The 13,711-nt window shown below is 39.3% G+C and overlaps 1 protein-coding gene across 1 annotated transcript in view; it reads right to left on the bottom strand.

Annotated features, from left to right (window-relative positions):
- Positions 1-757: 757 nt before the first annotated feature.
- AGMO (alkylglycerol monooxygenase) overlaps positions 758-13,711 on the bottom strand; it is a 250,034-nt gene continuing 237,080 nt past the window's right edge. The window contains exon 14 of the mRNA XM_069729308.1: positions 758-1,108. Within this exon, the coding sequence (XP_069585409.1) occupies positions 1,025-1,108 (84 nt within the window). The 3' untranslated portion in view covers positions 758-1,024. The remainder of the gene's footprint in view (positions 1,109-13,711) is intronic.

Here is a 13,711-nt window from a genome sequence, read left to right as displayed (position 1 = left end):
ATACTGCCCCTATAAACAAGAATATAACTACTATAATACTGCTCCTATGTACAAGAATATAACTACTATAATACTGCCCCTATATACAAGAATATAACTACTGTAATACTGCTCCTATGTACAAGAATATAACTACTATAATACTGCCCCTATATACAAGAATAGAACTACTATAATACTGCCCCCTATATACAAGAATATAACTACTATAATACTGCTCCTATGTACAAGAATAGAACTACTATAATACTGCTCCTATGTACAAGAATATAACTACTATAATACTGCTCCTATGTACAAGAATATAACTACTGTAATACTGCTCCTATGTACAAGAATATGACTACTATAATACTGCCCCTATATACAAGAATATAACTACTATAATACTGCTCCTATGTACAAGAATATAACTACTATAATACTGCCCCTATATACAAGAATAGAACTATTATAATACTGCTCCTATGTACAAGAATATAACTACTATAATACTGCTCCTATGTACAAGAATATAACTATTATAATACTGCCCCTATGTACAAGAATATAACTACTATAATACTGCCCCTATGTACAGGAATATAACTACTATAATACTACCTCATGTACAAGAATATAACTACTATAATACTGCTCCTATGTACAAGAATATAACTACTATAGAGCTGCTGCTAAGGACAAGATTATATATTATGTTTCTGTTTGGGAAAACTACAGAATTGTAAATCCACTAGACACAGTAAATACAATAAGATTATCCATAAAATTATATTTTTTATTATATAGAATTACTTTGTACAGACTATATACAGTTATAAACTGATTTTCAGATCGCACCTTCCTTTTTGATACAAATTATTGTAAGTTCTTTATTTGGGTATAATATGCAATCACTTTTACATGTCACCTCACCATTTCTGACGGTTTTGTCATTTCAAAGAGTATCCTCAATATCTAAAAATGTTGTATTGTATGACTTGATAGAATACATTCGTCATCTGTCTGAACATGTTCTGAATTTTCAGTCCTGTTTTTGAGGTTTCATGCTGAAAAGCTGTCTTATGGCTTGTAGTCCCCATACAGCCATGCAAATGGAAAATATCACCTAAAAACAAACAAAACAAAAACATTTTTAACAATTGTCAAAGAAAAAATAGACAATATCCAGTATAGATAACACAGGGTTGTCAGCTTCCTAGAGAGAAAATCCAGGCAAATGATTACCAGATACACTTATGAAGATATTAGTTCTGCCCACATTCTTATTCATCACCATGGGCTTTTTGTCTGATCTTCAGCTTTTGTTTGACAAGTTTTAGTTTTTTGAATTTTTCTGGTTTTAATTTAGCTTATACAATCCGTTCCTGCTAGCCCGTTCCACCAGCCAGCAGCCACTCTGTGGATCCAACCCTGGGGGCCCAGTGTAAGTTCAGAACCCTGTGCAGAGGTTAAAGGATGAAACCTTTGAGAATTGCTAGTCTGGAGTGGCTAGCAGAAAGCAAAACCGTGGAAGCCCTCTTGCGAGCTGCTAGGCTACCATGAACAGAGATACATTTCTATGAGGGATAAAAGAGGAACTTCACAACACAGAGATTTAAAAGGAGACTCTCCAGGAGACTCTTCACTATTTATACATTTTTCAAAACAAATATATCAGGAGAGGTGAGCATTCCTCTTAAAGTTCATAAGTTTGCGGTCATATGGGCAGGGTTTTCGGGTGTTTGATTCACCCTTTCCTTACCTGCTGGCTGCATGCTGGCCGCAATATTGGGTTCAAGTACACGCCTGCGCAAGGCAATCTTGCGCCTTGCGCAGGTGTGTACTTCGGAGGACACAGCATGAACTTCAACCCAATATTGCAGCCAGCATGCAGCCAGCTGGTAAGGAAAGGGTGAATCAAACACCCGAAAACCCCGCCCATATGACCGCAAACTTGTCCCGCCAAATTCAGGTGACAGGTTCCCTTTAAGGCTACTTTCACACTTGCATCGGTATGCGGCCGTCGCAAAGTGTCGGCGCGACGTACCGACGGATGTTGTGCAAATTCGGCACAACGTGGGCAGCGGATGCAGTTTTTCAACGCATCCGCTGCCCATTCTAAGTCCCGGGGAGGAGGGGGTGGAGTTCCGGCCACGCATGCGCGGTAGAAAATGGCGGATCCGACGTACGAATTGAACGTTTTTCGTGACGACGGTCCGCCAAAACACGACGCATCCAGTGCACGACAGACGCAACGTATGGCCATACGTCGCAATCCGTCGGCAATACAAGACTATGGGAAAAAAAACGCATCCTGCGGGCACATTTGCAGGATGTGTTTTTTTCCCCAAAACTATGCATTTCGACGAATCTAAAGCGACGCAAGTGTGAAAGTAGCCTTAAGTAGAAAAGTAGTAGCAGCAGTAATAGAAAAAGTTCATAAATCAACAAATTAGTGCACACGCGGTATTAATCTCAAGCTTTTGAAACATGTCTGTCGGTATGCTCGATTTCTCAATGTATTCCCACCAGAAGGCATTGCAATATTATTTCTACTATTTCTTCTGCGTGGTGATGAAGAAAGGTAAAAAAAAAAAAATTTACAGAAAAAAGTTCCAAAGTGAGTAATGGTTGAAATTTATGGAAATAACTCTATTCCAGAAGGAAATGCAAGGGCTCGGGGACTTTGCAGAAGCCATCAATCCAAGAGGTTCTTCCTCCAGTGTAGGTCTGCTCTCATACACAATACAGATTTCAGGGTTGGGGCCCATCATCAGGTCAATAAACTCTTTTATAGAGAGAGTGGATCAGGCAAAGTTTGAATTAGCCTGTTTGTGCCTTTACTCACAGAAATTTGATTCACAAAAAAGTTATTCTCCGCAAATGTAATGTACCTTGTTAAAATGAGGAGTCTCTTCAAACCCCAGAGCATAATAAAAGTAATATGCAAAAAATAACACAATTACTTATACTCTCCTTCCGCTCCTAACCGTCACCAGTTCAGTCCTAGGTGCATCTTGTCGCTCGCGTTGAATTTTCCAAGATACTATTGGACTTCCAGCTTTGATGGGGCATGGGAACGTTCTGCATATGCGAGAGTATGATGTCATGACTCTGACGTTTCAATCTCATGGGATTTCGGCTGGAGATGCAACGAGGGTCGGACAGATGATGGCGAGGAACGGAGGGACCTGAGAGGTGAGCGGTAAGTTGAGTATAAGGAATTTTTTAACCTCTCGATAGCCCTTCAAGATTTAGGATTCAAGGTTCATTTTGCCCAATCCACGCGGAAGCAAAACCGTATTAATGGCGAATGCGGATATTTGTAAAATTCAAGTAGAATTTACTTGCTTATCTCTACTCTTTAGCTAAAGCACATCTTGCATCTTGTGATTTTTGTAAACTTCCAGTTTTGGCCGGAGTTGTGAGTTTTCAGAAATGTTTCAAGAGCGAATGATAAATGGCCTGACATCATCCCCCCCGAGTGAACACATCAGAACCTTCAGATGAAGATAATTCATGAAAATATCATATTTATGGTAAGAAAAGTAAGTATTAACTATTGAAAATTGTGATTAATGGTTCAAACAATGAAAAAAAGAAAATCACTACTGGAACAAAGGTTCCTATCCAACATTAACAACCGCGGTTTGGAGATGACGGTCTTCTACCTCTTCATTACACCCATTCTACTCTCATTGGGAAACGGGCCATGACCACTTTTGTTCTCTCAGTCTATTATTTATTACTTTTCTATGGTTGAAAACTTTTTTTTTTAAATACTTTGTTTAAAATCTTCATTTCCAAAATAAACACAATGTGTAAAAATTTTGACTTTTCTTAAATTAAAACGTAAATTTCTTTTTTTTTAAAAGATTACTATTTTGATAAAGTATTATACCAGAAGTAGCCAACTGTTCACTTGTAACCATATATTAAGTCTTCATTTACAACCCAAACACAATACATAAAATAATTTGACTTTTTTTCTATATAAAAAATGGCTTCTCTTGATGATCAACTACATTAGTGCCAGAGGTCAAGATGTAACCTAAAGTTTAGTAAATTTCTCTGGATGTTCAGCCAGAAATTGGACCTCCCAAATAGATTCTCTTGAACCTAAGTTTAAGTCATGAGCTGTGCCCAACGAGGATTTCAATTCCAAATTTCTTCTTGATTGATTTTAAAAAATTGAAAAAAAAAAGGAAAAATTTATGTAATGCCGCATTGGGAAAGAATAATGGACTGAAAGATGATTGACTGTAATTAAATTTATTCTCTTTTTTTTTCATCGAATGCATTATTTATTACTGTATCTTGATGAAAAAAATTTCTTCATATTATATGTAAAGTTTTATTTCCAATAACAAACACAAATGATAAAAGATTCAATTTTTATAAAATAAAAAAATGTAAAAAAAACCTCTATGTGTAACCATCAACGGGATCTTCTTTATAGCATAACCAACCAGAAGGCTCAAAGCAATACTTTGGTAACTGTTTTTTTTGCCTCTTTATTAGGGAATGATGGTAGTAATATACTCACTGCCGGTTGCCATCTTTTCCCAATTTCAGCAGGGTTGCGGTCCTTTCTGGAATCACATCATCGCATCTGTAACTTACCGGTTCACCATGTGGGGAGGAGATTACTTTCTAAATGTAAGAGTCTATGAAAAAAATTCAAAAACTGACCTCCACGCAGCAATGCATGGATGCAGGAGCGCTGCTGAATACGGTAGGAGACTGCGATCAGTGAGTATATAACTACCATCATTACACTTACACACGTGATCCCTAACAAATGGGCAAATAAAAAATGTCACCTGAGTGGGGCATTAATATTTTTTTCAGAAAAAAAAAGAAAATTCTCTCATCACGTACTTCACTGGTGCTAGAAGTCTATGGGTAACCTAAATTTTGGGAAGTTGATAAGTCACATGTTTTTCTCCAGCCAAGTTCTCCCTGAGAAATTTCCAAAAATTGGAAAATAGAAACAATTATGTTGTGCCCCATTGAGAAAGCTTTTTTTCGTAGATGATGGTCAGAAAATATTTTTTAAGATAAAGGACACCCATTCTACCCAATCTACTCTCAATGGAAACCGTCCATGTCACTTTGTTTCCCTAATGTATATTATTTATTACTTTATGAAGATTATCGAAAAATTCTTAATGTCATATTTCTAATAAAATCACAAATTAAAAGATAGATTTTTATAAAATGTCAAATAATAATAAAAAAATACAAAAATAGCTTGTATAATACTATTTTGCACTACAGCCACGTCTCTATGAGTTACAATGCATTTTTATTTTTCCATTATCTTGATAGTATTAAGTCATCAGGTTGCTGGTCTACCTCTTCTGGTTCCTTCTACTCTTCCGAACATGAGGCCCTTCTCCAGGGATTGCTCTCTTTGTATGAGGTGTCCAAGGTAAGCAAATCGTAGCTTGGTGCACTTGGTGATCCTTGCTTCCAGCGACATGTCTGGCTTGATTTGTTCCAAAATTGATTTGCTTGTTCCTCTTGTCATCCATGGTATTAATAACATAATTCTTCAGCACCATATTTCAAAGGCATTGATTCTTCTTCTGTCTTTTTTATTTATTGTTCAGGTTTCACATCTATGTTTTCACAAAAAATGATCAAACTATATACGAGCTGTGTCTTCTTCCCAGTGAAATGTTTCTTGACTTGAATACTTTGCCCAGTGACTTCATTGAGGGATCTACTAAGCAGAATAAAGTGATGCCTGCAGGGAGGAGGACTCTCACCGGTGGCCACAGATTCCAGTGAGGCTGCTAAACCAGGGTCATAAGAATCTTTTTGCTCAATTCTGAAACCTGTATTTTTTGCTCTTCTTGCCATCCATGGTATTGATTACCTCCTTCTTCAGCATCACATTTTGAAGGTGTCGATTATTCTTCTCTCTTATTTTATTTATTCTTCAGGTTTCGCATCCGTATGTTACGACAGAAAAGGTCAAACTATGTACGAGCCTTGGTAGCCAAATAAAAAAAAGAGTGTAATCCCACCTAGGATTGTGTCAGGTTGGTCCTATCTCTAAAGTAAAACCTCTTTCTGTGCCTGCATGCCTCAGTAGATACGGGCAGAGCAGGAACCAGACTTGACTGTGTAAAACATATGCCCGTGAAAAGCTATATAAACTAAATGCACGGCCCTAGAAGCAACACCAAAGAAATGAGCTGGAACATATGTTGATATAAGAGTAATGTATAGGTATACATTCAACAGTGGTCATTAACAAATATTTGTATGATTATTTAATGGCCTTCAGCTTGATCTCGAGCCATGGCGACTTGATGGATGAACTCTCTGTAGGAAGATCAATCTTGGGCAAGCCTAGAGAGGACCTCCAGGGTCTTCTCCACCATTATCTTAATTGTATCAAGCCATCAGGTTGCTTGTCTTCCTCCTCACTTTGTTCCTTATATTCTTCCGGCCATGATGTCCTTCTCCAGTGATTGCTCTCTTTGTATGATGTATCCAAAGTAGGCAAGTCGTAGCTTGGTGATTTTAGCTTCCAGTGACATGTCTGGCTTGATTTGTTCCAAATTTGATTTGTTTGTTCTTCTTGACATCCATGGTACTAATAACATCCTTCTCCAGTACCACATTTCGAAGGCATTGATTCTTCTTCTGTCTTGTTTCTATTGCATCCAGGTTTCACATCCATGTTACTACAGAAGAGTCCAGACTATGTACGAGCAGTGTCTTCATCGCCGGTGAAATGTGTTATGAACTGGTGGTTTAGGAGCAACATGGGACAAGCTCTGAAGGAGGTGGTACCTGTACTGACCGCAGTCCCTAAGCTCAACACAACACTAGAAGTAGCCGTGGGATGCTCCTGTCACTCCCTAGGCACCTCGTCACAGCCTGAGAATTAACTACCCCTAAAGATAGAAACAGGAAAACTATCTTGCCTCAGAGAAAATCCCCAAAGGATAGAAGGCCCCCCACAAGTAATGACTGTGAGAGGAGAGGGAAAAGACATACGTAGAATGAAACCAGGATGTAGCACAGGAGGCCAGTCTAGCTAGATAGATAGGACAGGACGGAATACTGTGCGGTCAGTATTAAAAAACTACAAAAATCCACACAGAGTTTACAAAAATCTCCACACCTGACTAAAGGTGTGGAGGGTGTTATGAAAGGCAATTCAGTATCACAATGGACATGGAGGTCAGAGCACATACAGTGATCTGACAATAACCCAAAATAATAGAACGAGCTCTGAGACGTGGGAACTCTGCAGACCGCAATCCCTGATCCTCTCCAAACACAACTAGAGGCAGCCGTGGATTGCGCCTAACGCTACCTATGCAACTCGGCACAGCCTGAGAAACTAACTAGCCTGAAGATAGAAAAAATAAGCCTACCTTGCCTCAGAGAAATACCCCAAAGGAAAATGCAGCCCCCCCACATATAATGACTGTGAGTAAGATGAAAAGACAAACGTAGGGATGAAATAGATTCAGCAAAGTGAGGCCCAATATTCTAGACAGAACGAGGATAGGAAAGATAACTTTGCGGTCTACACAAAACCCTAAAGAAAACCACGCAAAGGGGCAAAAAGACCCTCCGTACCGAACTAACGGCATGGAGGTACACCCTTTGCGTCCCAGAGCTTCCAGCAAAACAAATAGACAAGCCGGACAGAAAAAATAGCAACAAATAGCAAAGAAACACTTAGCTATGCAGAGCAGCAGGCCACAGGAATGATCCAGAGAAACACAAGTCCAACACTGGAACATAGACAGGAAGCATGAATCAAAGCATTAGGTGGGGTTAAGTAGAGAAGCACCTAACGACCTCACCAGATCACCTGAGGGAGGAAACTCAGAAGCAGCAGTACCAGTTTCCTCCACAAACGGAAGCTCCCAGAGAGAATCAGCCGAAGTATCACTTGTGACCACAGGAGGGAGCTCTGCCACAGAATTCACAACAGGAGGGTAAATCTGCTTCCCAGAGCTTCCAGCTTAACAGAATTAATCCAAGCTGGACAAAACATAGAATGCACAGAATGAATAAGTCCACAACATGTGGACAGAAAAGAGCAAAGAAAGGACTTATCTTTGCTGAACTGGATAGGATATCAGGGAAATCCAAGATAGATGTGAATCCAACAAGGAACCATTGACAAGTGGCACAAGCTGAAGGAAAGAGCAAGGCTAAATAGCCGAGCAGAAAAGACAATCAGTGGAAGCAGCTGCTGACTGCTAAATCCAAGGAGCAGCCATTCCACTTAAAACCACCGGAGGGAGCCCAAGAGCAGAACTCACAAAAGTGCCACTTACAACCACCGGAGGGAGCCCAAGAGCGGAATTCACAACAGAAATGTTCCTCGGTTTGCAGACCTTGTCCAGAGACTTCATTGTTGATTTGCCCATAACGATTCTTCTATTGACTTCAGGTGTCGTTGATGCATCTTGAGTGATCATTGATCCAAGTAGGTTGAAGTCCTTTGCAACTTCCAGTTCATTACCATCCATCTCAAATGTGTCCAACGCGACTATTTACCAGTTGATCATCCCAGTCTCCCTTTAATGCATGCTTTACCCAAAATACATCAAGCCATTAACCCTCCCCCAATGAGACCCATCATCTCTGGGATAGGATCCATGACAGAACACCTAAGTGAGTGGCTTGATGCAGCCCTCCAACCATTAGCCCAGAAAAGAACACCAGGGTTTCTTAAGGACTCATGTGCTGTCCTAAGATGTTTTTCGGACAAAAATGGTGTCAGCATTTTTCATAGTTATCCTGTGATGTAACATCGCTGTGTACATCAATACCCCATGATATGGCTATTAAAGCCTTAAAATTTCACATGTCTTGTTACAGTGATTCACACAGGATCTACAGAATTTCATTCTGTGAGTTACATTTTTTCTTATGACCCATAATTTTTTCACATTTGATCACTCATTTTATTTGCAGAAGAGGGGTGTCTCTATGGAGGCTAAATATTCCCCGTCACTAGCAAATCTGGTAATGGCTCATTGGGAGTTGTTGTTCCTGTATTGCATCCAACCCTTTTTGAGCACAGCGTGGTCTGGTATGGTAGATACATCGATGATCTCCTCTTCATCTGGGAGGGGGGCGATGTGTCTGCCATACTAGATTTCGTTGGGTATCTCAATAATAATAGTTTTATTTTGCAGTTCACCTACACATTTCATAAAAACACAATTTCATTTTTGGACCTTCAATTATCAGGGACTCTGGAGGGTAGGATCATAACATCTACCTCTATTAAACCCCTTGCTGTTAACACCATTCTGCATGCCCGCAGTAGCCACCCTAATCATACATCGTGTGTCATCCAGTTGTACATTCCAGTTGTTGAGCTTAACAGAATTAAAAGAAATTGTAGTGACCCTAATATCCTCAATAGGGAAGTTAGTGAAGCCCGCTCCAGCCTCAAGAATAGAGGCTATTCTACTTGGTCCCTTAATAGGGCCACTAATATTATCTCCTCTAAAAATAGATCTGATATGGTGAACAAAGGGCAACTTGAAAAAATAAAAAATAAAATTCAAAACTCAAAGAACTTTAAAATAAATGATAAACCTGTACTATCTATCCAATATAGCCCTCAATTCAACCGCAAAAAAACAAATAATTTATAAGTTACTTCCTATATTATATTAGGATCCTATCTGGTTTTCTATTCTTGAACCGAGCAGTGCAATAGTGGCAAAAAAAAAAAAAGCATCTACAATAGGCAATTTAATTTTTCCCAGCTACTTTTATTCTCACACTAAAAATCAAACCTGGCTTTCTTGTAGAGGTTTCTACAGTTTATTGTTACATTATGTGTAATGGTTTTGTTATTCATTTAATGTGTATTCACCCTTTTTCTTCCCTGAATTTTTTTTTTTATTTTGTTATCATGCTGGCCTTTTCCATTCTGGCATGCAGCCCCCCGTTACTCCCACAGAGTGTATTTATCCCACCTGTCTGCAATTAGCACATATACATAAGAGTTGACCGCACTCCACTTTGGAAGATGTGACAAAGTCGAATTTGAAACGCGTTGCATTGCCCTTTCCCTCCCCCCCTTTCACCTTTCTATTTTTTCGCGACAAGGATGTATTTTAAAAAAATCTATTTTTCAAAAAAACGCATTGGTTTTACCTGGACTTTCCTCTTGGTTTCTGCGTGTCCTGTTCGTACCTGGCAGTAGTCTATATCTCTGACCATATATGTGACCAAATATGTTACTATGCATAGGTTCTTAATTTTCAGCATTAACACAATGGATAACATTTTATACTTTTCTTATGGGAAAAAAAAATATTACATTCTGTGATCCTGAACTTCACTGATACCAAAGGTCTAACGTTTAGGGGATTTCTTCTGGATGTTCTTCAGTAAATTGGACCTCCCAAACAGATTCTCTCAAACCTAACCCATGCGTCCAAACAGGATTTCAACTCCAAATCCGTCCTACCCCCATGGAATTTCTAAAAGATGGAAAATGTAAACAATTATGTTGTGCCCCATTGAGAAAAGTTTTTGGAGATGATTTTCAGAAATTACTTTTGAAGATGAGGAACGTATATTCTCATCAAGAACTGGTCACGTCAACTTTTATTCTCCTTACGTATTATCATTTACTTAATGAAAATCCTTAAAACAAATCCTACAATATGTGTAAAGGCTTTATTCCTAGTGAAAACCCAAATGATAAAAAGTTTGGTTTTTAAAAAATTAAAGTACAAACTATGTATAATACGGTTTTGTTCTATAGTCAAGAGTCTAAGTGTCATATTGTATAGGGTTCTAATTTACATCACAAACACGATGCAAATATTTTTCTACTTTTCTTAAGACAAATTACATTCCTTGATTATAAACTTCACTGGTGCCAGAGGTCTAACTTAAAGTTTAGGGAATTTATTTGATTGTTCTGCCAGAAATTGGACCTCCCGAAGAGATTCTCTTGAATCCAAATTTAAGCCATAAACTGTATTGAACCAGGATTTCAGCTCCAGATTCGTTCCTGCGGGAATTTCCAAAAAGCTGGATAATGGAAAAAATATTATTATGCCCCATTGGGAAAGTTGTTTTCCGAGATAATGGACAGGAAACGCAGATGCTGACATTTTTCCCACTTTCCATTTTGACTACCTGTTCTGGCAGTCTCACTATGACACAAGCACAAAAAAAAGAGCATAATAGCAGACATTAATATCCAGCTGTTTTAAATAAGTGTTGGCGTTACGGATACAAAGTAACAAAAAAAAAAGGGTTCTAAAGACCAATTTTTGAAGTCTTTACAGGAAGTCTGAAAAAGTGACTAAATATCCACATCTCCATCAATATACTGTAGAAATACAAGTTTGGGGATAAAATTAAAATTATTTATTAGAAAAACATTTTAGGAAAATGAATGTCAAATGCAGCTGGAAAAGTGATTTGTTGTTCCATTTCCGATGTTCTTAAGGAAATCACAGGTTTTCATTTTAAGTTTTTTTTATTATGACATTCATTTTTTATATTTTTTATCTTATTTTACATTTATTTAACAAATACTTTTTACCCTACTGACTACAGTTTTACTAACAGATCCCATTCATTTTGTTTAGTGATAATTAACAGCATTTTTCAGTTTTTATTCTTTTTATTTCATTTTTGTACCAACTATTACAATTAACTGGTAATTACTTAATTATACTTTTTGTGACCAGTTTGAATATTTGCATCACAACTTGATTTCCTTGCAATTTGTCTCTTTTTCGTTGGATGTAGATGAGGATTTGAAAATTCCATTTACGTGTGTTGTACTAAACATTTTTTCAGAATTTTTAAACGGAATTTACATAAAAAATATTCAATAAATCTGCCGTATTTCAGGTATATATAGTAGAAAGGTTAATGAGGACCTATAACTTACTGGGAAACTTCATAAAGTAAATACAGACCAAAATATAGCAATTTCTAAAATAATTATAATTAGAAAAATGGGCTCTGTATGTATGTAGTGAGGTGCTCAGATGAACGCTTTTAAAATAGCTATGTCCCTTATTGTGCAGTACATTAACCCTTTACAACATGCTACTCTATTTCCGATTTTTATAGATTAACCTTTTAGAAGCTGCCATGTCCTCTTCTTGCAGATTAATCCTTTATATGCAGCTTTGTCCTCAACCTAAATTTGTGGTATAATATAAAAGGACATGATATTGCATGACTTATAAATAATATTTTGTATGAAAAAAAAGGTCAGGATCTAAGTTATGGGATTGATGAAAGATTTTGCCTGATTTTCATTGCTCTGGCATCTAGACAGGTCACAGAAAATAGAGCAAAATAAAACACATTAGATTTCTAGAACAACTTCTTTGCGAATCAAATTTCCAGGGAAATGCCGCGAGAATGGGCAAATTTGAATTTTGCCCGATCCATTCTTCTCTATTTGGAAACTTTAGTAAATCTGAACTCAACAGCCCAGGCAGTAGGGGAGTCATGGTTCAGACATGACACTGTGCTGTCCATACCACTACGACCGCCATATTGGATGTAGGAATACGAATCTCAAGAGCTTAAAGCAAATAGAGGTCACTGTGTAGGTATTAATATAGAGGACAAATCTATAGTCACCTTTCAGTGCTAGGTTTGAGGGTCACGGTAACCTAAATTAATGAATTGGAGCTATTTCAAAAGTTGCCAAAACTTTTTAACCCCTTCCCGACCTGTGACACAGCGTATGCGTCATGAAAGTCGGTGCCAATCCGACCTGTGACGCATATGCTGTGTCACAGAAAGATCGCGTCCCTGCAGGCCGGGTGAAAGGGTTAACTCCCATTTCACCCGGCCTGCAGGGACAGGGGGAGTGGTAGTTTAGCCCAGGGGGGGTGGCTTCACCCCCTCGTGGCTACGATCGCTCTGATTGGCTGTTGAAAGTGAAACTGCCAATCAGAGCGATTTGTAATATTTCACCTAAAAAAATGGTGAAATATTACAATCCAGCCATGGCCGATGCTGCAATATCATCGGCCATGGCTGGAAATACTAATGTGCCCCCACCCCACCCCACCGATCGCCCCCCCAGCCCCCGATCTGTGGCCCGCTCCCCTCCGTCCTGTGCTCCGCTCCCCCGTCCTCCTGTCCGCTCCCCCCGTGCTCCAATCACACCCCCCGCGCTCCAATCAAACCCCCCCGCACTCCGATCCCCCCCCGTGCTCCGAACCACCCCCCCTGCACACCGATCCACCCCCCCTGCACACCGATCCACCCCCCCTGCACACCGATCCACCCGCCCGCACACCGATCACTCTCCCCCATGCTCCGATCCCTCCCCCCCGTGCTCCGACGCCCCCCCCTGCCCTGATATCCCCCCCCTGTGCCCTGATCTCCCCCCCTTATACTTACCGATCCTGGCGGGGTCCGTCCGTCTTCTTCCCCGAGCGCCGCCATGTTCCAAAATGGCGGGCGCATGCGCAGTGCGCCCGCCGAATCTGCCGGCCGGCAGATTCGTTCCAATGTGAATTTTGATCACTGTGATATAATCTATCACAGTGGTCAAAATAAAAAAACAGTAAATGACCCCCCCCATTTGTCCCCCATAGATAGGGACAATAATAAAATAAAGAATTTTTTTTTTTTTCACTAAGGTTGGAGTTAGAACTAGGGTTAGGGTTAGGGTTAGGGGTAGGGTTAGGGGTAGGGTTAGGGGTAGGGTTAGGGTTAGGGGTAGGGG

The sequence above is a fragment of the Ranitomeya imitator genome, chromosome 6 (genome assembly GCF_032444005.1).
Source record: "Ranitomeya imitator isolate aRanImi1 chromosome 6, aRanImi1.pri, whole genome shotgun sequence".
Lineage (NCBI taxonomy): Eukaryota > Metazoa > Chordata > Amphibia > Anura > Dendrobatidae > Ranitomeya > Ranitomeya imitator.
This window is presented reverse-complemented; position numbering and strand designations above follow the sequence as displayed.